General features: G+C 43.5%; 1 protein-coding gene across 1 annotated transcript in view; it reads left to right on the plus strand.

Annotated features, from left to right (window-relative positions):
• The window catches only part of LOC121533518 (RNA polymerase II elongation factor ELL), a 41,224-nt gene extending 21,317 nt beyond the window's left edge, over positions 1 to 19,907 (plus strand). Inside the window, exons 3-12 of the mRNA XM_041839532.2 lie at positions 5,543 to 5,664; positions 6,611 to 6,774; positions 8,024 to 8,274; positions 8,601 to 8,725; positions 10,138 to 10,255; positions 11,617 to 12,217; positions 16,299 to 16,365; positions 16,682 to 16,853; positions 17,019 to 17,063; positions 17,153 to 19,907. Coding sequence (XP_041695466.2) covers positions 5,543 to 5,664; positions 6,611 to 6,774; positions 8,024 to 8,274; positions 8,601 to 8,725; positions 10,138 to 10,255; positions 11,617 to 12,217; positions 16,299 to 16,365; positions 16,682 to 16,853; positions 17,019 to 17,063; positions 17,153 to 17,272 — 1,785 coding nt within the window. The 3' untranslated portion in view covers positions 17,273 to 19,907. The remainder of the gene's footprint in view (positions 1 to 5,542; positions 5,665 to 6,610; positions 6,775 to 8,023; positions 8,275 to 8,600; positions 8,726 to 10,137; positions 10,256 to 11,616; positions 12,218 to 16,298; positions 16,366 to 16,681; positions 16,854 to 17,018; positions 17,064 to 17,152) is intronic.
• The last annotated feature ends 6,980 nt before the right edge of the window (positions 19,908 to 26,887 follow it).

A 26,887-nucleotide genomic window follows, 5' to 3' on the forward strand; every position in this document is an offset into this window, starting at 1 on the left:
AAGGCAATCCGTTGATAACTCTGCACTGTGAAAGGCTAGAACTCTTCATGTGGAGCATGTAAGGCAGGGTTGTACTGGAGCTGAGGCTGAGCATCTCACGTAACAGAGAGCCCTTGGCTCCCAGAAAGGCGGGGACACAGTGTTTATTTATAGTTGGCCACCTGCAGGCTTCACATGTGTTGGGACCTTGGGTAAACAGAGCAGTGAGTCACGACTCTCCAACACTGCAGGGAGCCACCAGGGGTCGGTCAGCCAGCCAACAACCCCAACACAGCCCTCTCCCCTTGCCCTGCCTCACTCCTCTCCTGTTAGACGAGACAGACTAGCTCACATACCCAGCTACCCTCTACCCCAGCAGGTATAGGTCCATAATCAAATTCTGGAAATTAGTTGATTTATTTCCAATGTAGTAGGGATGCTTATGTCCATTTACACCTAAGGTCTAAGGGCCCAGGGCTGGGTTTCTACTAAGGGTGTGTTTGTAGATTCGCTCCATCTACTCCGATTTAAGAGCACTCTCGTCTGTGTGCCAGAGCGCAGAATAACTGATGAATTTACGAACGCTCAACACCCGTTGAATATGGCCGGTGTCAGTAAATGTCGGCAAAAAAGCGTAATTAAATTTTCAGCAGCACAGTTGGTCACCAATAACATGAATTGGTGAAAACAGCCTAACCAGCTCTGCTAGGGCGAGTAAAATGGTCAGTGAGGTGTTCTCTCGTTTGTCTGGAAGTAGCTAGCAAGTTAGTCAATGTTAGCCAGTTAGCTTGTGTGCTTGACTGCCGTTTGTGAGGTCAAAAAGCTCGGATCAACCCGACTCCTCGGCCAGAGCGTCCTGTGTGTGCACTAAACGCTCCGAGAGTGAAACGCTCTGAATTTACGAACGACCAGAGCGCACTGGCACTCCAGATTGAATTCACGAACACACCCTAAGCTAACATATGGAGTTGTTTTAAGATGGTCATACCAAGGATCATTTAGCTATTTGATTTAGAATTTTAGTATAAAAATGATTTGATTGAATTTGGCATTACTGCTATTAGTCCATAGAAAAGCATTGAAGAGCATATTCATACATGGCAAAACAAATCGTCAAATCTATAAAAAGGAAGTATGTTTTGAAGGGTCGGTCCTATATCTGAGAGATCAGTTATTTTTTTACCCATATATTCTTCTATATACAGTGAGGGGGGAAAAAAGTATTTGATCCCCTGCTGATTTTGTACGTTTGCCCATTTGACAAAAATGATCAGTCTATAATTTTAATGGTAGGTTTATTTAAACAGTGAGAGACAGAATAACAAAAAAATCCAGAAAAACGCATGTCAAAAATGTTATAAATTGATTTGCATTTTAATAAGGGAAATACGTATTTGACCCCTCTGCAAAACATGACTTAGTACTTGGTGGCAAAACCCTTGTTGGCAATCACAGAGGTCAGACGTTTCTTGTAGTTGGCTACCAGGTTTGCACACATCTCAGGAGGGATTTTGTCCCACAATGTCTTCTCCAAGACATTAAGGTTTCGAGGCTGATGTTTGGCAACTCGAACCTTCAGCTCCCTCCACAGATTTTCTATGGGATTAAGGTCTGGAGACTGGCAAGGCCACGCCAGGACCTTAATTTGCTTCTTCTTGAGCCACTCCTTTGTTGCCTTGGCCGTGTGTTTTGGGTCATTGTTATGCTGGAATACCCATCCACGACCCATTTTCAATGCCCTGGCTGAGGGAAGGAGGTTCTCACCCAAGATTTGACGGTACATGGCCCCATCCATCGTCACTTTGATGCGGTGAAGTTGTCCTGTCCCCTTAGCAGAAAAACACCCCCAAAGCATAATGTTTCCACCTCCATGTTTGACGGTGGGGATGGTGTTCTTGGGGTCATAGGCAGCATTCTTCCTCCAAACATGACGAGTTGAGTTGATGCCAAAGAGCTCCATTTTGGTCTCATCTGACCACACTTTCACCCAGTTCTCCTCTGAATCATTCAGATGTTCATTGGCAAACTTCAGACGGGCATGTATATGTGCTTTCTTGAGCAGGGGGACTTTGCGTGCGCTGCAGGATTTCAGTCCTTCACAGCGTAGTGTGTTACCAATTGTTTTCTTGGTGACTATGGTCCCAGCTGCCTTGAGATCATTGACAAGATCATCCCGTGTAGTTCTGGGCTGATTCCTCACCGTTCTCATGATCATTGCAACTCCACGAGGTGAGATCTTGCATGGAGCCCCAGGCCGAGGGAGATTGACAGGTCTTTTGTGTTTCTTCCATTTGCAAATAATCGCACCAACTGTTGCCACCTTCTCACCAAGCTGCTTGGCGATGGTCTTGTAGCCCATTCCAGCCTTGTGTAGGTCTACAATCTTGTCCCTGACATCCTGATTGATTGATTGCTTCTATGGCCAGGTGTCTTTTATACAGGTAACAAGCTGAGATTAGGAGCACAGAACAATAAAATGCAAATTAATTACTTAAAAATCAATACTTGTTCTCCCCACTGTATATTTTTTAACTGGTACCGGGCTACCTTCAGACGAGGCTTGTGGGCGTCCTAGAGAAAAACAACGGACATGTACTGTACGTGTTCGTGAGAATCTTACCTTTCGATGGCGGCGTCATATCAGTGTGTAGCCCAAACTGTTCGGAAGCTGCAGACAGAAGTTGGCTGATTGGTGGTACCAACTTCAGACGAGTCGCGTGACGCTTGTAGAGTTTGAGTCATCTTGCTGTCATATTAGTTTGTCGGCCAAACCGTTAAGACGATACAGACGTTTTCGTGAGAAGACCCGATTTTCGGGATGTCTCCTGGTCTGACATACCACTGTAGCTCTGCCACCTTCCACCGCAGATACGGAAGGCCGACATCGGCGGATGCAGCAATTGAGACTCAGCCCATGCAAAAAACATATCTCTAGCTTAAACAGACATTTGTTTATGATAATTAGATTTCCACAGGGGCGCAGACATCGACTCTAGGGTAATGCCAGTTTAGCCTACTCACTGTTTCTCTAAGAAGATTACGGCATGTTTGTGTCCGAGATACTGAACTCTGACAGCTCAACACCAGTCTATATGGATATTGGAATTTTCTTGTTACTGCTTGCATTTTACAAATTATTTTCCCTCTTTAAAAAACAGAAAGTCTGTGTGGGCCAGCTGCAGCCCCTGTCATGATGGGGGACTACTTCAGAAATACCTATGGGTAGCGTCTAGCTGGCTGTGTATTTGCATTTACTAACATACCTAGTTAAACAGGCAGAATGTTACAGCACAGAACAGTGGGGAGTTGTGGGCTAACCTAGCTCGGCTATGCACCCCTGTATTAGCTTGAAGACTCACCCTGTTACTCATCATCCCACACCGCCACCATGCAGGCATGAATGACACACATACCTATACTGTACATTTGTTTGTGTAGTACACATACAGGCAACTTCCAAAATAACAGAACAGCTTCAATGGCACAGGTTCTACAAGTGTCTGGAACTTGTTGGAGGGATACATCACCATTCTTCCATGAGAAATATTATAATTGTGTTTTGTTGATGGTAGCGGAAAACGCTGTCTCAGGCGCCGCTCCAATGTATCCCCATAAGTGTTCAATTGGGTTGTGAACTGGTGACTAAGACGCGCTCTCTCTCTCACACACACACACACACACACACACACACACACACACACACACACACACGCGCGCTTCTACTAGACAGACTCAATCTCACAGCAGGCACAAACATGACTAACCTCTCGCCCTTAAAGGGGCAGGTGAAAATGTTTGTCTCATCTGTGATATTTTGGTTAAATGAAATTAAACAATATACCACATTACTTCTTACTGGTAATACATTTATGGTTTTAGAAGCATTACAAAGCATGCTCATCCGTGTATTTCTTTTGGTGTCATTTTGGCGGAAAACAAATATTTTGGCTGTTAAAAAAGATTTTTATATCTACCTGCCACAGTAGCTGGTGGACCAAGAAGTTAATTTTATGCCCTTATTCCTAGACTAGACTACCTGGTCTGCGTGCAAATGTAGGCTTATGTGTGCCCATTTGGGGATCTGATAGTATTACTGAGTGTCTTAACTCACCACCACTGAGTTGTGGAGCTTTTTTCTTCACCTCAAACAGCAAGTAAACAAAGTCAGTTTTTACATCCTTTGAGAATGACAATAGTTCCTCAATGAGCCTATTTGAAAAATCTTTCCACCTCTCTCCCTTTCGTTAACCACTGTGTGAAAGGGAAACTGTCATGCTCTGATCCAGTGGAAACGTCATAAAATAGGCCTACCTGATTTACTTCTTATCCCGTGTGCAAATAGCCTACAGCTGTCTGTCTGTGTACGGAGCTCACTGGCAAGGGAAACTCTGAGGTTCCAGAATATTTTATACAATGTTGCAAGTTTAAGGCAAGCTTCAAGCTGGACCAAGTTGGCAGTCGATACAATGTTTAAAGTTCCTAGCAGACAGGCCATGCGTAGCCAATGTGATGGCAAGGCCATGGCAATAGAAGTTACTTTTAGATTTGTATAATTTTCATTTAGATATAATTTTTATTAATCACATGACAATGCTTTTGAGTTGGCATGATTTTATTATAAAATAAATTAAACTCTTCCATGACAATGCACATATGAAAATCATAATTGTTACGCAGGTCGGTAGAAATGGTAAGATAAATTAGCACTCCTAATGGAAAAGATTGCCGAACCCTGGTGTAGCCTATTACCGGCAACTTCGGGAGCGTAATGGCAGAATCTGCGAAGACCAGAAGCGGGATGGGAACAGTTTGGGAACAGTTTTTTTTTCTCTCCTTTTTTCCACCTCTTTTTTTTCTGGTTCTTCTTGATCTCTGGCTCACTCTTGAGTCATTTGTGTCTTAATTATTTAATGCTTAAAATATCAGACAAGCTCGTCTGATGGAAAAATACAGGTTTTGGAAAAATACAGGTTTTAAAATTTCAACCTGTCAATTGGTTGAAAGAACTGACTACTCTTGGTCGAACAATATATTTGTTTTAGTCAGGGACAGCCTTCGATTTAACAGGTGACATCTAAGGGGTCATAGCTTTCACCTGGATTCACCTGGTCAGTCTGTCATGGAAAGAGGTCCCTTTATTTAGGCAGTTACCTATATGTTGCTCATATGTAACAGGGTGGTTAGTGGGTTTACTGTATCTGAAAGGGTCACCCAGTGGGGCAAGTAATGCTCTGACTTTATTCACTGAAATGTCAGAACACCAGATGGGCCTGGGGCATGCTTAGTGGTTCAACTAGCGTTTAGAGCATTGCAGATATTTGTAGTTTAATTTCTAAAGCTGACATGGTTCCCTCTTGATGGAGACCTACTGTACTCCAAACCATCTGGAGGGCAGTGAGACGTTCAGCAAACAATGTTGTAAGATGTATTCTCTAAACCTGTCACATCATCTGGTGGACGTATTGATTGGAACAGATTATGGATGACCTTTCCTATATTTATCATTAAATGCACTCTCGGGGAAGAATGTCAGCCATTGATTTATTATTTTATCTGTCCACAGAAAATCTCAATACCACGGTCGGAAAATCCGAATGAGCTGCGAACATTTACTTTCTACTTGTCCAATGTTGGTAGAGACAACCCACAGGGCAGCTTTGACTGCATCCAGCAGTACATCACCAGGTGAGTGACCACAGAGGAACTGGACATAGGCTGGCCTCATCCCCTCTGACATGACACATTCACTCGCAGAAATTCATCACTCACATTCGCACATAATATGCATGCAAACACCCTTCGCACTGTTTATTTGAAGAGTTATTCTGTTTTGGATTCAAGCTTCTGTACCATGGCCACACTTTGTCAGTGTGTTAGTGTCTATTTGGACTGGCCTTGATAAATGAAATTGATAAGAGTGACGGTTTGCATACGGAGGAATTAACATGGTTAAGAGCTGAACTGGATTAGGAGAGTTCTGAAAGATGTTTTTAGGAGAGTGCCATCTGCTCTCTTTGGCCTATTTGCCTCAGGAGTCTGATCGAAGACTAATGTTGAGCAAATGTATTGAACTGGGTCAGATGTCTGCTTATTGAGGTGTAAGGAGAGGAACTAAGTCCCGGCTCTGACTGTCTAGCGTTTTAACACCAACCATGTCTTCAACCATTTCTAATGAGAGATGTTTGGCTGGAGTTCACCCATCACCCTGGATGATTATGAGCCCCTAATTCCAATATAAACCAGAGGCAGAGCCACTGAGGGTTGCCAACTCTATTTCATCCCCTGCCAAACCATCATCAAAGTGAGCATGAATCAAAGGCAGTCAAAACCAGGAAAGATTAGGATTTAATGCAACGTTGGTTCATTAATGTGGGAATCCACAGTTAAATAGAGAATCAAGTTATAATGCCCTCAAGGCAGTGGTATGTCATGAATATTAGCCCGGCTAGGAGCGTTGGGCATGAAATGTTTACCGAATGTACTTCCTCACTAGTCTTTATAGGCGGTACAGTGTTTCACCTAATCTTTTTTTTTCCTGCAGGTGGTGGCAAGGGTAGGGGGGTCAACCACTTAGTTGACCAGTTGGGCTTGTTGGTGTCTGTTTAACCCTTTCTCCTCTGTGTTGTCTCAGTGAGGGGAGCATTCAGCTGGACTGCCTGGGTGGGATCCAAGACAAGATCACAGTGTGTGCCACGGACGACTCTTACCAGAAGGCCAGGCAAAGCATGGCTCAGGCAGAGGAGGAGACCCGCAGCAGGGGTGCTATCGTCATCAAGCCTGGCGGGAGATACGTGGGTAAGACCCTTAGACATTGTCTACACTGAGAGCTGTGGTCACAACCAAGTCAAACAGAACATGGGCTGCTAATTTAGCCCTAGTCTAGGATGGATGCATACAGGATTTATGTTTTTCAATCTTATTAGAAATAAGTTTTGCAGGTCTTTATAGGGGAAATTTCCCCTCATGTCGGTTTACATCCAGGGTGAGTGAATGCTGACTCAGTAGGAGGGACATTTTCATTAAAATGCTGCTCCCGCAGTGAGCTGTCTCATATCAGGGTGTGTTTGGGTTTGCGGCGCACGCCAGGGTGTCTGAGCAGTACCAGGGTCATCAGCCACGCTCTTATTGAAGATGATGTGGGTTATTTCCACATCAGTCAAGCCCTCCAACCTCCTAGTGTGGCCCTGTCCAGTGGGAGAGATTTAGCCTCTTATCCAGCCTCCTCCAGGGTAGAGATGCCATTTCCACACTGAAAACACACACAGGCAGGGCTGCTTCAAGTGAACATCAAACATACTGTGTGGGCTTTTTACTAGTCTCAGGAGAGCTGCATACTGAAACTGGTTCTGCTGCAGTTCAGTAAAGAAAGGCCATAGCAGCCCTGAATAGAAACAAAGAAATGTACCTAGAAATCAAACCGCATAATCGCTATTATGCATTGCTGTTTTTGATTAAGCTTTTAGAATACACTGCAATTTACTTGTTGGAGAGGAAGTTAGAACGGTGTGGTGTCATTTCTGTTGAGTCCCAAGCTGTCTTAGTCTCACTATCTCCACATGACCTTAATTCTGGTGAAAAGTGGCCGAGCTCACAGTGTATGGATAATTGCAGGCTCATGGTTCCCTGTGTGGGCCCCAAGGGGCTGACTGGGCAGGATGGTTAGGAGCTCAGAGCTTCACACCGTCACGCCTGTGACTTGGCACCAAACCAAATGCCGAACTAACTGCCCAGTCGCCACAGAAACGCCATCATAGGTTCACAGATGTCTGATTTAATGTAGCTGTTTTCCCAGAAAGATTTGTACTGTTGACTTTATAGACTAGTTGGGTTCATTTTCATAAAGCTCACCCTGATATTATAACAGGTACTGCTAGATGTGTACGTCTCTCTGTTGACAAGAACGTTTTGATGGCTGTCAAGTGCCTTTTTGAAGACGTTCGGGATCAACCTTAAGTACAACTTCTCATTACAACCCCAACCTCTCATGGTTATGTCACAAAGGCCCAACCTTTCTGACCCATAGCCATGTCTCTGTTCTAATCAGGTAAGAAGGTGCAGATCCGGAAACCAGCACCTGGGCTGTCTGACATCGCTCCATCGCGGCGGACGTCGCGGCCGGTCATCATCTCCAGCAGTGTGGTGAAGAAGAGCACGGTGCAGCAGAGGCCCCTGAGGGAGCGCCTCACCCACCTGCTGGCCCTCAAGCCCTACAGGAAGCCTGAGCTCATCCTGCGCCTGCAGAAGGATGGCCTCTTGCCCTTTGACAAGGACTCTCTGGACAGCCTTCTGCAACAGGTTAGTTAAGTCACACACTCATAGGGTACAGTGCCTCTCACAACAGGTTAGTTATACTGGGCCTTGGCAGACCCAGGGCCCTTCTGAGCTCAGTGTCCTCAACAGATAAGTTAGTCACAGGGCCCAAACCACCTACTATTAATCCCTTAGAGCCAGGGGCTTAGCCTGTGGTTACAGGCCAGCCCTCCAGCCCACTGCAAACAAGTCAGTCACTGCCAGTGGTGCAGGGTATTAATGGTGCATTTCTTGAGGATAGGTTTAGAAAATGCATTCCTCCAGAATACTGCATCATGGCATTAATGTAATGTATTGATTGCTGTCTATAGGTGGCTAACCTAAATGTGAGAGACAACACCTTCACATTGAAGGACTCTTTATTCAAGGACATTCAGAAGGACTGGCCAGGCTACACTGAGGGAGACCAGCAACTTCTGAAGAGGATCCTTGTTCGGTATGTGCTAGGTGGTGCTATATTACTATATCGCATGCCATATTACAACCAATGCTTTTGTGTGCAGTTCCACATGTCATTAACTGTCAGTGGCATAAACCAGCAATAATGGAATCCTCCTCAGTTAGGTTTCTGTACTTTATCACCTCTGCTTTGTGTGTTAGTTTAAACAAACTTCCATATGATTCCAAATGCTATAGTTCCAGATATCCTCAGGAACAGTACAGACTCAAGTCTGAAGCCAGGCACTGCTCACTCTGTGTGGTTTTCTCTCTGCCCTGTGCTCTTGACAGACCTAACTGCCTTTTTTACTGGTGCGACCAGGGAAGAAATCTGGTTTCTCAAGATCTGGGGCAGTAAGGAAATGAAGCTCCCAGCTAAATTTCGAACCGGCATTGCAGCGTGCTAAGCTGGGTTTACTGAGTCGACCCAAAATTGTTGGACTCAATATAGTAGGGAATATTTCACTTTCTCAGTGATTTTAAATGTTTCTGTGGAACTCATCTGAAAGCAAGAGATTTCTACCGTATGTCTTTTTGGACTGCACTTTGAGCCTTGGCTAGCTTATCAGCTGAACACCCTCCCACAATGTTTGAACACCAGCCGTGGTCACGCAAGAGTAGTGCAGCAAAATGATTGGAAGGCCTGTGATGCAACCCTGTTCCAGCACATGCTGAGCCATGTGTGAGATGGCACTGGTTCAAGGTCCAGGCTCTGTGCTTGAGCCTAGGCTCCTTAGGCTTCAGCTGTGACAGGACCACTGCACAGCAGCCAGCCTCTTCCCTAGACTGTTCTCCCCACCCCTCTAGTGTTCCTCTCTCACTCACTATTTTCTTACTCTTTTGCTTTTTTGTTCTCCTCCCCACCACTTTCTCCCTCTCTGTAGGGGTGGGGCTTGGAGAATTCCCCACTGTATCCCACTGCCCCCTACTGTCAACACTCTACCAACATGCACAAATAGTATTCTGTTTATGTACACATTACACAACCTCTGTATACTGTTTTTATTTAGCAGCTGTAACTTAGCATCTCTCCCAAGGCTTTGCCAGAGATCTGTTTATGATGTCTGACTTGGGTTTAACCAGGTCAGTTTTATTTGTATTTCTGTCTGAGACTGAGTGGCATTGAGACGAGGAAAATAACAGAATGTGGAGAAAGGCCACCATAATACGGTCATGTGCCAATATGTCACAGGTCCCAGGAACTGGGAGTCGAGTTGGTGCTATGAATTAACACACCCACCCAGCACTAGTTACATGGCAGACTTGCCAACTCAATGTACTTGTGCACTAGATTTAACCTGAACTCAGGAAGTTTTCTCCAAAATAATTAATGTCTGAATTGGGCTCACAGCGATGTATTATTTATGTCTGACTATGTGGTGACTCAGCTTCTGACTTGTTTTGTTTTAGGAAAATGTGTCAGGCCCAGAGTCAGACTCCGAGCACTGCCACCACAGTGGCTCCTCCAGCTGAGGTCCCACTCCCAGTGAGCCCTCCCAAAGAGCTGGCTAGCAGCTCCCCGTCGCAGGTGAGCCTTTTCTTCCACTTCTCCTCATCTCCATTCTCCTGCTCTTCCTCCCCTTCTCCTCCTCTTCTTTCTTAGCCACTTCCTTCCCACTCATTACAGAGCATCCTCATAGGGCATTCCACTGGGTCCCATTTAAGAGGAGTTACTCTAGATTTTATTACTTCCCCTCTGAGTTTTCCTGAGACGCCTCATGTCCTTTCCCTTCCGTTCCCTCCCTTCTTACGCATTAGCACATACACACTCCAGTCTCCCCCTCCTCCGTACACACAACATACACACACAGTTGGTTTGGGTGTTCGTTGAAAAGAGGGCGTTTTGGAACACTGTAAACATACACAACTGCTCCTTGGTGGGTTTATGTGGCCAGTCTGGGTTTGGTGAAAGACGTTTGAGGAGTTCTACCAAACTAAACAGGTTATGGAGCCGTGACGGTCCACAGGGCTCCAAACTTTGCTCAGTGTTATTTCAGAACCATGGACTTCCTGCTCCACTGTGATTAGGTCAGCCACTTCCAGAATTGTTAGTGTAGGTTGGGTCAAATGTAGTCTGTTAGTAATACAATACCATGCGTTGTGTGGAAAGGGGATGGTTATCCTTGGGGATGGGCACCGTTATCCGGATATCCAGGTTTCCGAATGGACGTTAGTATTCTATTACTTGAGTGAGTGTTCATTTTTGTTGAATTTTAGTTTTTAGGCCTATTTTGACAATGCAAAAACTTTGTTATAAACCATGAAATTTGAAATACTTAATATAATAAAACAACTTTTGAATGTAGTTTTTATAAATGGGCTCACAGCCCTCTAGTCCAGTCTGCCCTGACATTGGTATGCCATTTTCCCCACTTCAGATGGTAATTACAGGCACACACCTAACAGTTTCCACAAGACCTGACACAGATCAATGCAAAACACCTTTTTGTGACAGAATCAGTTCTATCATGGTTAAAATCAGACTTCTCTTTCACTGTTGCTTTTAGCGAAAAGTTTAGGAGAAAAGCAGCCTGTCTGCTGTTTACCTCTACCATGTGCATTTGTGTAATTCTGATTGGTCAAGAGACAAGCATTTGTTTGGAGGGGACTATCCGGATATCTGAAGAAAAAGTAATTATATTATTTGAATAGTGAAAAAGTAAAATGCCCATCCCTAGACATAATACTCCCAATGTGGCTGAGAGATCCCTTTCACTCTGACCTTCTTTGCTTCACACCAACACAGCACAGGAGGTTAGTTAATTCTCAGGATTTCATCTTAATATGTCAGTAATAGATATCTGCTAATTATTTCTCTGACTCCTTAGAGGTGAAATTAGTCCATATTTCCGTTGTAATTTTCTGCCTCTAAAACTCTGTTTCTGCCAGAAACGGCCTGCTGCGGATTTCATCGATCCTCTGGCCAACAAAAAGCCCAGGATATCACACATGGCCAACAAGGCAGCGGTGCCAATAAATGGCAAGCAGAGTTCCTCCAATGGAAAGGAGGTGAGTGGGGCCATGGTCGCCGTGCCAGCGATGGGAGAAGGCGTGATGTCCAGCTCCCAGCTCCCCTTACTGGACATCCACCGGCCCTTCGACCCACTCTCCGACGTCAGTAACGATTCCAGCCACAATGGCCGGGACTGTGAGGGCCAGGAGGCCGCCGTGGCTGAGAGACTGAGCCAGCCACCAGTCTTCTCTGGGCCCGCAGCGCTGTCCGTACCAACCCTGGGCCCCACGTCCCCTGGACACACTGGCCTAGATGGGCCCCGGGGCAAGAGCACCTCGCCCTCCCTGCACGGCAAGTCCAAGAAGAAGTCCAAAAAACACAAAGACAAGGAAAAGTCCAAAGAGAGGGAACGGGGGAGAGTGAGGGAAAAGGAGAGGAAAGGAGCAGAGGAGCCTGTTCCTGAGCCAAGAAAAGCCTGTGACATCCCCTCCAGCCCTGAAAACCTGAAGAGCAGTAGTATTCCACACAGCAGCACAGGTGAGACGTGTCCAAGTTATGGTGTGGATCTCAACCCCTCTAGAAATGTACAGATAAAACCTGTGTCATTGTAAAATTAGATGAATGATTGGCATAAGGGAGAAATGTTAAGCATGATTCCATCTCATGAATTTCAACCTTGGTGATTAATCAGACATTTTGCTAAATGGAAAGATGACATTATGTACTCAACATATCCGTCCCAATTTTAAATAAATTGATAAAATGGATGAATTAATCATATACCTATAGTGGGGAGAACAAGTATTTGATACACTGCCGATTTTGCAGGTTTTCCTACTTACAAAGCATGTAGAGGTCTGTAATTTTTATCATAGGTACACTTCAACTGTGAGAGACGGAATCTAAAACAAAAATCCAGAAAATCACATTGTATGATTTTTAAGTAATTAATTTGCATTTTATTGCATGACATAAGTATTTGATACATCAGAAAAGCAGAACTTAATATTTGGTACAGAAACCTTTGTTTGCAATTACAGAGATCATATGTTTCCTGTAGGTCTTGACCAGGTTTGCACACACTGCAGCAGGGATTTTGGCCCACTCGTCCATACAGACCTTCTCCAGATCCTTCAGGTTTCGGGGCTGTCGCTGGGCAATACGGACTTTCAGCTCCCTCCAAAGATGTTCTATTGGGTTCAGGTCTGGAGACTGGCTAGGCCACTCCAGGACCTTGAGATGCTTCTTACGGAGCCACTCCTTAGTTGCCCTGGCTGTGTGTTTCGGGTCGTTGTCATGCTGGAAGACCCATCTTCGACCCATCTTCAATGCTCTTACTGAGGGAAGGAGGTTGTTGGCCAAGATCTCGCAATACATGGGCCCCATCCATCCTCCCCTCAATACGGTGCAGTCGTCCTGTCCCCTTTGCAGAAAAGCATCCCCAAAGAATGATGTTTCCACCTCCATGCTTCACGGTTGGGATGGTGTTCTTGGGGTTGTACTCATCCTTCTTCTTCCTCCAAACACGGTGAGTGGCGTTTAGACCAAAAAGCTATATTTTTGTCTCATCAGACCACATGACCTTCTCCCATTCCTCCTCTGGATCATCCAGATGGTCATTGGCAAACTTCAGACGGGCCTAGACATGCGCTGGCTTGAGCAGGGTGACCTTGCGTGCGCTGCAGGATTTTTATCCATGACGGCGTAGTGTGTTACTAATGGTTTTCTTTGAGACTGTGGTCCCAGCTCTCTTCAGGTCATTGACCAGGTCCTGCTGTGTAGTTCTGGGCTGATCCCTCACCTTCCTTATGATCATTCATGCCCCACGAGGTGAGATCTTGCATGGAGCCCCAGACCGAGGGTGATTGACCGTCATCTTGAACTCCATTTTCTAATAATTGCGCCAACAGTTGTTGCCTTCTCACCAAGCTGCTTGCCTATTGTCCTGTAGCCCATCCCAGCCTTGTGCAGGTCTACAATTTTATCCCTGATGTCCTTACACAGCTCTCTGGTCTTGGCCATTGTGGAGAGGTTGGAGTCTGTTTGAGTGTGTGTGGACAGGTGTCTTTTATACAGGTAATGAGTGGAGAACAGGAGGGCTTCTTAAAGAAAAACTAACAGGTCTGTGAGAGCTGGAATTCTTACTGGTTGGTAGGTGATCAAATACTTATGTCTTGCAATGAAATGCAAATTAATTACTTAAAAATCATACAATGTGATTTTCTGGATTTTTGTTTTAGATTCCGTCTCTCACAGTTGAAATGTACCTATGATAAAAAATTACAGACCTCTACATGCTTTGTAAGTAGGAAAACCTGCAAAATCGGCAGTATATCAAATACTTGTTCTCCCCACTGTATATTACTGCAATCTGCATTACAATTGAGAAAGTAGGGCCTGGAATTGCCCGGGACCTCACGATATTATATTATCATGATACTTAGGAGCAGATACGATATGTATCACGATTCTATATGCATTTCAATTCAATTCTGCAATTCTATAAGGATTTGGTGTTCCTCAAATCTTGCTAACTATATGTTGGCTGCAGAGGGACAAGAGCGACATAATAAAAGTTTTGATCAGTGGAAATAAAAGTATTGAAAACATGTTGGCTCACCATTTTAAAAAGATTTGAGGACAAGCTTTGAGGAGAAATACCTAAGCTTTGCCGCAGGTACAGTAGACTAGCTCTAGCTAATGTTAACTACAGTGAGGGGAAAAAAGTATTTGATCCCCTGCTGATTTTGTACGTTTACTCACTGACAAAGACATGATCAGTCTATAATTTTAATGGTATATTTATTTGAACAGTGAGAGACAGAATAACAACAACAAAATCCAGAAAAATGCATGTCAAAAGTTTATAAAGTTATGAATTGATTTGTATTTTAATGAGGGAAATAAGTATTTGACCCCTCTGCAAAACATGACTTAGTACTTGGTGGCAAAACCCTTCTTGGCAATCAGAGGTCAGACGTTTCTTGTAGTTGGCCACCAGGTTTGCACACATCTCAGGAGGGATTTTGTCCCACTCCTCTTTGCAGATCTTCTCCAAGTCATTAAGGTTTCGAGCCTGACGTTTGGCAACTCGAACCTTCAGCTCCCTCCACAGATTTTCTATGGGATTAAGGTCTGGAGACTGGCAAGGCCACTCCAGGACCTTAATGTGCTTCTTCTTGAGCCACTCCTTTGTTGCCTTGGCCATTTGTTTTGGGTCATTGTCATGCTGGAATACCCATCCACGACCCATTTTCAATGCTCTGGCTGAGGGAAGAAGGTTCTCACCCAAGATTTGACGGTACATGGCCCCGTCCATCGTCCCTTTGATGCGGTGATGTTGTCCTGTCCCCTTAGCAGAAAAACACCCACAAAGCATAATGTTTCCACCTCTGTTTGACGGTGGGTGATGGTGTTCTTGGGGTCATGGGCAGCATTCCTCCTCCTCCAAACACGGCGAGTTGAGTTGATGCCAAAGAGCTCCATTTTGGTCTCATCTGACCACAACACTTTCACCCAGTTTTTTTATTTTATTTTTGTCATTTAGCAGACGCTCTTATCCAGAGCGACTTACAGGAGCAATTAGGGTTAAGTGCCTTGCTCAAGGGCACATCGACAGATTTTTCACCTAGTCGGCTCGGGGATTAGATCCAGCGACCGTTCGGTTACTGGCACAACGCTCTTAACCACTAAGCTACCTGCCGTCCTCTGAATCATTCAGATGTTCATTGGCAAACTTCAGACGGGCCTGTATATGTGCTTTCTTGAGCAGGGGGACCTTGCGGGCGCTGCAGGATTTCAGTCCTTCACGGCGTAGTGTGTTACCAATTGTTTTCTTGGTGACTATGGTCCCAGCTTCCTTGAGATCATTGACAAGATCCTCCCGTGTAGTTCTGGGCTGATTCCTCACCGTTCTCATGATCATTGCAACTCCACGAGGTGAGATCTTGCATGGAGCCCCAGGCCGAGGGAGATTGACAGTTCTTTTGTGTTTCTTCCATTGTTGTCACCTTCTCACCAAACTGCTTGCCGATGGTCTTGTAGCCCATTCCAGCCTTGTGTAGGTCTATAATCTTGTCCCTGACATCCTTGGAGAGCTCTTTGGTCTTGGCCATGGTGGAGAGTTTGGAATCTGATTGCTTCTGTGGACAGGTGTCTTTTATACAGGTAACAAACTGAGATTAGGAGCACTCCCTTTAAGAGTGTGCTCCTAATCTCAGCTCGTTACCTGTATAAAATACACCTGGGAGCCAGAAATCTTTCTGATTGAGAGGGGGTCATATACTTATTTCCCTCATTAAAATGCAAATCAATTTATATTTATTATTTTTGACATGCGTTTTTCTGGATTTATTTGTTATTCTCTCACTTCAAATAAACCTAACATTAAAATTATAGACTGATCATTTCTTTGTCAGTGGGCAAACGTACAAAATCAGCAGGGGATCAAATACTTTTTTCCCTCACTGTACCTAGCAAAAAAATTGATACTTGGGGGTCATAGAATCGATATATCGTAAAAAAATATATCGCAATACTCTAAAGAATCACTCCCCCCACCATCCCTAGAAGAAAGTGTTAAACTTATCTTACAAAGTAACCTTGTGCTTCCTTTCAGATCTCAATGGAATGTGCAACAACACCAGTGTTCCTTCATCATCAACTGAGATGACAGACTATTTATCGTAAGGACTTCCTACCTCTTATAAAACCACAATACATTTATTATGAAATGACCATTTTAAATAATATAATATAATATGCAATTTAGCAGACGCTTTTATCCAAAGCGACTTACAGTCATGCATGCATACATTTTTGTGTATGGGTGGTCCCGGGGATCGAACCCACTACCTTGGCGTTACAAGCACCGTGCTCTACCAGCTGAGCTACAGAGGACCACCATTTTGTTTCCCGCAACAGATTCTGACGACAATTCGAAGGAATTTCATTGAAGTACTCCACTCTTAGTTATTCATTCTGTTTCCTCATTCTGAACAGGGAGTATACCGTGATTGGCTCTTCCGAGCAGCGTCAAACATACAAGAATGACTTTAATACTGAGTATAGTGAGTACCGGGGCCTCCACGCTCGGATAGAGGGCATCACCCGGCAGTTCACTGTGCTCGACACTGAGCTTAAGCAGCTCCAACAAGGCACAGACAAGTACAAGGTATGACCCCTTTAGCCCACTGGCGCATACTGTCTACGGTTCTACCTAAGCTGCAATATGGTGCTGTCCTGTGTTGTTATTGTTCCAATGTTCAACTTCAGGATTCAGGTGTAGTAAATGTTCTGACTCATTAATTGTTTTGTTATTTTGTCTTTTCTTTTACAGACAATTCACAATCAGATACTCCAAGAGTATCGTAAAATAAAAAAGGTGATCTTTGCATCTGTGACTATTTGTTTCTCGTAAAGCTGCTCAGGTAATTTTTCAACAAATACTGATTGTTTTACTTTCCCTCACAGACGAATCCCAACTATAGCCAAGAGAAGAACCGCTGTGAATATCTACACAGCAAACTGGCACATATAAAGAAACTTATAGCTAAGTATGATCAACAGCAACTTCAAAACTGGACTGGTTGACATTTTCTCTTTTCTCTCTGCAAACCAGACAGAGAAACTCTGGATTCTGTTTGCTCTAAAAGTACTTATTAAAGATGCCATGAAGGGAGGGAGTATTCCCCTCATTGGGGCCAAAAGCACTAGCGAGGACAAAGCAGACCACATATTATTTTATATATTTTTTGAAGATGTGGCATGTTTGGCCAGATCTCTGTGTAGCTACACTGCTTCCAGAAAAGCTTTGCGTGGCGTTTCTCATACTCCCAGTCCCACTAAGTGCACAGAGATCTCTCGAAGAGTAGAAATGGAAAATCCACATTCTTTGGAGATCTCCAAACAGCCTTTCCTGGTTTGTAGACTGGGCGGTGGTGGTGACACTGAAATGGAGTCGGCAGATATTATGCCAAATGCAAATAGTTTGTTTGAGAACAGATAAAATGTAATGAAATATATGGTATCACATTTTCCCCATATATTGAAATGTAAGGTTCTGATGTTGAACTCTATTTTACTGTTTCTTTTATTTATTGTTTTATTTTTGGACATCCATAGGAGTAACAAGTTCTGTTGTAATTTTACACTCCTCAATATCAGTACTACAAAGCAGTGTCTCTTGTTTTTGTCTTCACATCTTGAATGTCAACCAGTATTTTATGCAAAAACTGCCTTGGCAATCATATTGTCCATCTGTTGCGATTCATACTTTTTTTTCCTTTTAAAGAGATACACCTATCCCCATCGATTTAAATAAAGACTATGCTATAAAAATTCCAGTCAGGCATAGGTGCCTCTGCTTGGCTTTTCTTACATATTGTTCAAATGTCTTAACCAGAAGGACATCATGTAAGAGCAGCCGCAGCCTCTGGTGATAGGCGCTTACTGAATTTTTAAGGGTTAACACAAGCTGGGAAACTATTTTTCACAATGTCGTGGCAAGCTCTGATTGTTTTTCGTATGGTTACAGTGATGGTACTTGGCTATGCTTGTGTGCTATGGGGCAAGGTTGTTTTCCCTACGCAGTTGTTAAACATTTACATTTACGTCATTTAGCAGACGCTCTTATCCAGAACCAGTTCACTATGGTGTCAGACTCACTGTCCTCATGTACACACCAGGCAAATTTGGATCATTGTATTGTATCACCTAATGCATACAGGGAAGATGAGGTAATCAGCGCTTTGACATAATGTAGTCTGTTTAATCACAAGTTGGAAGATACAGTATTCGTATATCCCATGCAGCAGCTTTTACCATTGTAACTTTTCTCTTTGCAACTGTTTAAAGTGTACTGGAATATATTGGTAGGATCATTTCCTTCTAATTCATGCAAACAATTTGCTCTTAAACAAGTGTTTTATTTCCTACATCTAGTGTTTTGTTCATCAACATGATTGTTAAGACGACTGTTAACCCAAGACCAGCCTCCCCGATCTTCCAAGTGGAGTGGATGACTATTATCTTTGTATATCTGCCAAGCTAAAGTATTCCAGCGCCTCAACGTGTCCTGAACCCCTGAAATGATCAGTAACGCTATAATGTTTTTGTAAACTTTGTCACTGAGCTCTCCCGAAATCACTGTTCAGTCAAGTTTGTTCTAGTCAACTAATGCATTTCTGATATTAACCTTTCTATGTGAAATATGAGAAATCTGCACTTTTTTTCAGCAAATCTTACTGTTACTCTTACCTGGGTTTTGTCTAAATGAGACGTTTCCCTTTGTCCATCAGAGTGCATGCTTTATGACCTGTATTTGTATCTTTACGTAAAACTGCTGCCTAAGGATATACAAATCCAAGCAAAGGCCTGATCAGACCTCAATATGGAAACTTTCTGACTAGCATTAATACCAAAACAAAATGCTCTCCCAGGAATTGAGCAAATGGCAAAATGATTTGAGTATTTTCTACTTACCATTGGTGATAAAGAATTGTTGATTTAGTTGGAAAATACTGTAATTTTAATCCGTATTTGCCCTACGAAATTTAATCTAGTCTTTGGTTACGACGTGAGCGGGGCTCATATTCACTTCAAATGGGCTCTCCATGCTTCTGCTCAGATGTTTCAATGTAATGTATGTTTACTGTATCATCACTTCCTAAAATCCAAACACTACACAACATGGCCAGCGTTCAGAGATTCATTTATCACAATGCTGATTATTGGGGCTGATTTGAGATTGCATCTGGAAAGAGGACGTTGCGGTCTTATGAATGTTTTGTGACCAGAATCAATTCTCAGCATCACCCATTACTGTGGAACCCTTTAAATAAGTCACTTTTCACTGGTCTCTGAGTGAGTTGTTTTATAGAGACATTCTGATAGGATTACTGTATACATTTCTCTTGCGGTCAAATCTATGTTGATGCCATTCTCTTCATCAATAAAGATGGTAAAGGCATTTATTGGCTCAGATATGGAGCTAAGTTGTGTTTAAGTATGAATTGCCAGTACAGAACCCCATGGTATGAGTTGAATGTGCCAAATGACCTGTTGTATAGGTTTTCATATGACTACAAATGGTGCTGTTTTAGCAAAGAGATGGCTTTGGAGGAGACTCTGCGATGTTGGCGCTTAAACCCAAAGCACGCTTTTTGAAACCGTAAGGGATTAGGACTGAAATTGATCTTTATTTGAATAAAATTATTTCAAATCCTTATTTTGGGTCATGTTCTGAGGCAGTTGTTGCACTTTTGTTATTGTATAGCATTTGAAACACACAAACCACACACATTAATTAATAGGAATTGAGTTTGAGGGATGATTTGATAAATATTACAACCGTCAAATCCCAAACATTAGTGATCATGATTTTCCTTACCCTGAGATTTTACTGAATACAGAAAACAAAGGTCACTTTCTATAGCTGTTCTAAATGTTTCCTCCTTCCTGGTACTTTAATTGCCCAGGGTCATCATTTGTTTTACTGGTAACTGTAATGTATTTCCTGCCCCATTTCTAAATATGATTTCCCCATGATAATCTGCCGGGAAGCCTATATTTAGCCCTGTAGACATTGATGAGAAATTGTAGATCTTGATGTCAACAGTGAAACCAGATGTCTTGCCTCAGAATCCTCTAGGGGGCAGTAGTACTTTATTTATAGATTGCAGTTTGTGTCCATGACTTTGTCAACCAGGAGAAAGCTTCTATGTGCAGCATCAAGAATATTCGGCCTTGGAGCGAACACTGAGGCTACATTAGTGTGAGAGGTTCCATTATACAAAATACCACAATCTCAATCTGTTCAATATCAGGGGTCGGCGAAGCCCAGGAAAGCACAATCATGTACTTATCAGAATACCATTCCATAGGCTGTATGTATGCTGTGTATTTATGGTTCTGTTGAGCTTCATTATATCCCACAGGAATGTTTACTGTTTTCCTGCCTGCCACACTTGAAATCTGGCTCCAAAAAAGGCATTGGCATGGCTGTGTGGGCAGAAGACTGCTCTGTGTGGCTAACAGAAGGGCAGCAATCTGACGCACTGTGTGAAAGATTTCAGAAATCCATACATTGTTCCAGTTGGCCAGGCTAAGCTGCCTTTGGCTCCCGTCCGAATGTTGGCCTCAGCTCAGGGAGCTGGAGGGGTGTCAGCGAGTTCAGTTTGGCAGCTTGCCATCTGCTCCTGGTGGACTCCAGGCTTGCCCCCTCCCTCCTCTCAACATACAACACCACCACACACTATTCAGCCTCTCCACAGAGCCTCTGACATGTTTACAACCACACCAGAGATTAAGGGCTTTGCCTGTTGATGGGTCTGCCAATAAGGCACAATCCTCTCATTTGTCTCAGTCCTAAAGATAGGGCTGAGAGATTCTGTAGACTTGAAGCACGGATCACCACCCTAATTTGGGAAAGTAGGTCATGGTTGAGTGTAACTGGCTGATTAAAATTACCTCTATACACCTCCATATTTGATCATCATTACACAACAGGCCCATGCATATGCACAGACTCAACACTGTTTGATTATTCAATAGAAATGCTGCTGCGAAAGGATGGTTTATCAGGCCATTTTAAGAAAGAGGTGCAGAATGGATGCCTGACTTCCCCTGACAACAGCATCCATGGCAGTACACAACCCATCAGGACAAAATAATAGCAGTGCTTACCTAGCAACAGGTACCGCGTTGATTTAAATTTTACAGCATAAGGAACCAGGAACCACAGAGGCAGAATATTTTTTCTGACCAATTCTTTTCATTTAGTCATTTTCTTTGTTGGGGGAGGGGTTACAGATACCATATACAAATTATGTGGGCTGCCACGGGTGTGCCTTGTTAAAAGTTATTTTGTGGAATTTCTTTCCTTAATGCGTTTGAGCCAATCAGTTGTGTTGTGACAAGGTATACAGAAGTTAGCCCTATTTGGTAAAAGACCAAGTCCATATTATGGCAAGAACAGCTCAAATAAGCAAAGAGAAACGACGGTCCATCAATACTTTAAGACATAAAGGTCAGTCAATCCGGAAAATTTCACAAACGTTGAATGTTTCTTCAAGTGCAGTCGCAAAAACCATCAAGCGCTATGATGAAACTGGCTCTCATGAGGACCACCACAGGAAAGGAAGACCCAAAGTTACCTCTGCTGCAGAGGATAAATTCATTAGAGTTAACTGCACCTCAGATTGCAGCTCAAATAAATGCTTCAAGTGGTTCCCACCGTGAAGCATGGAGGAGTAGGTGTGATGGTGTGAGGGTGCTTTGCTGGTAACACGGTCTGTGATTTATTTAGAATTCAAGGCACAGTTAACCAGCATGGCTCCCAAAGCATTCTGCAGCGATACGCCATCCCATCTGGTTTGGGCTTAGTGGGACTATCATTTGTTTTTCAACAGGACAATGACCCAACACACCTCCAGGCTGTGTAAGGGCTATTTGACCAAGAAGGAAAGTGATGGAGTGCTGCATCAGATGACCTGGCCTCCACAATCCCCCGACCTCAACCCAATTGAGATGGTTTGGGATGAGTTGGACCACAGAGTGAAGGAAAAGCAGCCAACAAGTACTCAGCATATGTGGGAACTCCTTCAAGACTGTTGGAAAAGCATTCCAGGTGAAGAGAATGCCAAGAGTGTGCAAAGCTGTCATCAAGGCAAAGGGTGGCTACTTTGAAGAATCTCAAATATAAAATATATTATGATTTGTTTAACACTTTTTTGGTTACTACATGATTCCATATGTGTTATTTCATAGTTTTGATGTCTTCACTATTGTTCTACAAACCCTTGAATGAGTAGGTGTGACTAGTCAGGATCGAGGGAAAGATGAACGGAGCAAAGTACAGAGAGATCCTTGATGAAAACCTGCTCCAGAGTGCTCAGGACCTCAGACTGGGGCGAAGGTTCACCTTCCAACAGGACAAAGACCACAGCCAAGACAACGCAGAAGTAGCTTCAGGACAAGTCTCTGAATGTCCTTGAGTGGCCCAGCCAGAGCCCGGACTTGAACCCGATCTAACATTTCTGGAGAGACCTGAAAATAGCTGTGCAGCGACGCTCCCCATCCAACCTGACAGAGCTTGAGAGGATCTGCAGAGAAGAATGGGAGAAACTCCCCAAATACAGGTGTGCCAAGCTTGTAGCGTCATACCAAGTCTCCCGAGTGGCACAGTGGTCTAAGGCACTGCATCACAGTGCTAGCTGTGCCACTAGAGATCCTGGTTCGAATCCAGGCTCTGTCGTAGCCGGCCGCGAACGGGAGACCCATGGGGCGGCGCACAATTGGCCCAGCGTCGTCCAGGGTAGGGGAGGGAATGGCCGGCAGGGATGTAGCTCAATTGGTAGAGCATGGCGTTTGCAACGCCAGGGTTGTGGGTTCGATTCCCACGGGGGGCCAGTATGAAAAAATTGTAATGTATGCACTCACTAACTGTAAGTCGCTCTGGATAAGAGCGTCTGCTAAATGACTAAACATTTTTAAAAAATACCCAAGAATACTTGAGGCTGTAATCGCTGCCAAAGGTGCTTCAACAAAGTACTGAGTAAATGGTCTGAATACTTGATGAGATTGATGAGGGAAAAAACGATTTAATCGATTTTAGAATAAGGCTGTAACGTAACAAAATGTGGAAAAAGTGAAGGGGTCTGAATACTTTCTGAATGTCCAGGTCTCAATTTCTCTGTCCATAATTCTAATGTTATAACGTCTAACTGTATCCATTGGCGAATTGGGAGAGAGTGAGGTGATTGCCATTTAAGAGCCAACACCATTTTTGCGGCAGTGCTGCCTGCCAGAAGTAATTGTTTCTGATTGAGAGATTCAATTCGCTTTTATTGTTAACTAACATATGTAGACGCGACGCATTGAATATTTACATTTGTGCACTTCAACATTTATTTTGTAACTTTGTCCCAGAAGCATTTAACTGCAAGGTGTCGTGTCGCGTCGGCTGCTGGTGGTTATTGCTGTCAAACAAAGAGTCCGCTTAGGCTGCACCTTGATTAGAAGTTTTATTCATATCACAAGTTTACAGCATAAGTTTACAGACCCGCAGTGTCTGGAGAAGCACTGTCCCAAAATAATCTGAATGCTTCTGACCCCCTCTTTGTCTAGCTCATACTTATAAACAATGCCAAAATATGGGTTGCTCCCTCTTCCGTCCAATCACCTATCCCCCCTGGAGCGTCACCCTACCACTGGCTACTTTTGAACTAAGATAAACATCTTTCCTTTGTCCCTCTAGAATAGTCATAATCTTCATACACGACAAAGGTGTCATGTAAAAAACCTCACAGTGCGTTTCCACATCATATGAAGGAATGTGCCTACCTGATTTTGGGGAGTTGGAATTTGACAGAAAACATGATTTTTGCTGGATATTAAATGTAAAGGGTTGCATCTTGTATATGATTTGTACTATTTACATTGTGCATAATAATACATAATTTACAGTGAGTGCAAGATAGTATAACAAGTTTTTTCTCATAAACAACTATCAGGCCTTTTTAATTGGCATCGTCATACCATATAGACTCCCAATTGCCATCCAAAAATGACCAACAAATAATTTTAAAGCCTCTTAGATTACCAAAGAAAAATTATCTAATAAATCATTGCTGAGATATATACATTAATTTACAATGTAGACTGTCTTACAAAAGCTAAACAAACTAAATTAATTCAAATAATTGGCCCTGTAAAGACAATTTCCACTAACAAAAAGTCCCTGATAGTTTGTTATACAATGTCATATTCCATACAATAAAATATCAAGAACACAGTCATGTCCTATGTTGTTCTAGAATGTGTCTCAGTTGCAGGTTTCACCTAGCCTGGCTGACACGACTCGTGGTACACAGCGAGGGAGAGCTGTGACACACTGGTCTGGACAGGAGTCATTTTGTTAGTACAATATTTTAGCAAAAATTGGTAGAGCTTTGATTGGTTCTTTGCTGTGTTTTTTTCTGGGGGTTTGAGAGACCTCTTGTCTGGATTTGAACGTCCAACAGTTGTATTAGAAGGATGCGATGCTCGGAGGCTGTGTGTGGCTGTCCATGTGGGTGCTTGAGAGAAAAAGACACAGAAGAGAACATGTGAACCAATCAGTAAAAAAGCACAACCCTCTTCATTATCGACGCATTGTGCCTACAACATCAAGGAGCCTTTCCAGACTCTGAAGTCAGGAAGAATTCAAGTTTGGTATCAGCCAGACTAGATTTCGCCCCTGTGCTGTTGCGAGTGTATGTGCGTTCATGCTTCAGCACTACAGACGCGGCTGCAGAACTGACAGGAGTACTCCTCATACTTCTTGTGTGTGCGACAGTGCTGCAGGTAGGTTGAACGATGGGTGAAGCTCCCTCCACAGCCCTCCTCTGGGCAGATAAAGCTCAACCCTTCCTTGTGGACCTGCACACGGTCCCTTAGTGACACCTCCCATTTAAAGTTGCACACACAAATGGTGCACCTGAAGGGATATTCTGTGGAGTGGACTTTCTGATGCTTTGTCAGGCAGGCTGCCTGCTTGAAGCCTTTATCACACTGGGCACAGACGAAGGGAAGAATGTCTTCATGCACCACCTGATGCTTGTTAACATCAACTTGAAGCTTTTGCCACAGATGGGGCAGGAGTATAGTCGTTGGTCAGAGTGGACCAGTCTGTGCTTGATGAGGTCAGAATTTCGGATGAAGCGCTTGTGACACTGGGAGCACTTGTATAGCAGCTCTAAACTATGTAATTGTTTTTTCTGTTTAAAATGAATTATTATATTGCAAATAACTAACCTGTCACTGTCATTGGGTGTTAATATCCTTCTCTTTCCTATGACAAGTATACCTTGAGGGTCAAAAAGCACTGGGTCATGGTATCTCTGTTGGCTCTCCCATGATGAAATGCTGTGATATAACAACTCAACAGTGATTGAGAACTGTTAAGTCCCAATGTAGACATAGATGGCTATACACTGAACTACAATGTAAAATGTAATGTAGTTTATGGAAGTTCAATAAGGAAGTCTGAAAGCTCGCTTAACTTAATCCAGTAAGCATATCATAATTCACTTTGTTTCCTATTCTACGGGCATAGTGGGAATGAATACAAACGTATCATCATCAGCATAGCATCTTGTTTCTTCTCCTCTTTCCTGTTAGCTATGTGTGGAATGTCACCTTTTTACCTTATAGCCTATAAGCACGGCACAATAATGCTCCTTCCTCACGCTTGCTGTTTAACCTATGGGCTCACTCTGGCAATTATCACCTTCCTCACTCTTAACCAATAGGAGTAAATCTTGGGATGTATTTATATGTCAATTTACCCTTGTTCTCTCACTTGCTGATTATCAGCAACAGTTTTAGACAACCCCACCACCACCAGCTATAACCTTAAGGCCTGTCATTAGAACACCTTTCACCCAGCAGGGCAGTTTCGATGCCAGCAGCCCCGCATAGGGATGGATACCTACCATCACATCATCTGGCTCTGAGGATCTTCCCTCGGAAATGACGCCATTCCCAAAACTATTTAATAAAATGTCATATTGCATTCCGTCTTTTTTCCATCAATTAAGCCTGTACTTGATTGAAATTACAGTGAGGCTCACAGTAAAACCTGAGCAGTAAAATTGGAGTCAGGATTAGAGCCCTGGACACCCAGCTACCCTGGCCTTGACACTCAGACCCTGATTCTGTGTGTTGTGACTGTGAACAAGAAGTTAAATGGAGCCTAATTGCAAGCAAGGAGCAATGGGTAGGATGGGATGGCGGAAGCAGATGTGGAACTTTAATCGGATGGCGGTGGGAAAAGGATGGGTCGACTTTTGTCCAAAATGATGGGAAAAGGAGCCAAATTGCTGTGGAAAATATGTCAAGTTCTGATCATACACCATCATATCTGGTAGGAGTGCGGTTTTTGGAAAATCAATGTATGCCAGACTTGGTGAATCCGTTTGAAGCATCTAAAATGGTGGAGAATGCTTTGGGTGAAGGGAAATCGGTGAAGATCACGAGAAGTGGCCTTGTTGTCATTTCGGATCAGAAAAGGCGCGTGTTGGGTCTCACCCGAATTGATGAATTTTACTTGTCTTGCTTTGATCTACAGAGCAGGGCATCTGTCAAAGGAGTAATTTCTGGAGTCTAGGAAGAAGTCAACATTGCTCTACTGAAGAACGTTCCTGGAGTTGTTGATGCACGAAGGAT

This window comes from Coregonus clupeaformis, chromosome 20 (genome assembly GCF_020615455.1).
Source record: "Coregonus clupeaformis isolate EN_2021a chromosome 20, ASM2061545v1, whole genome shotgun sequence".
Taxonomy (NCBI): domain Eukaryota; kingdom Metazoa; phylum Chordata; class Actinopteri; order Salmoniformes; family Salmonidae; genus Coregonus; species Coregonus clupeaformis.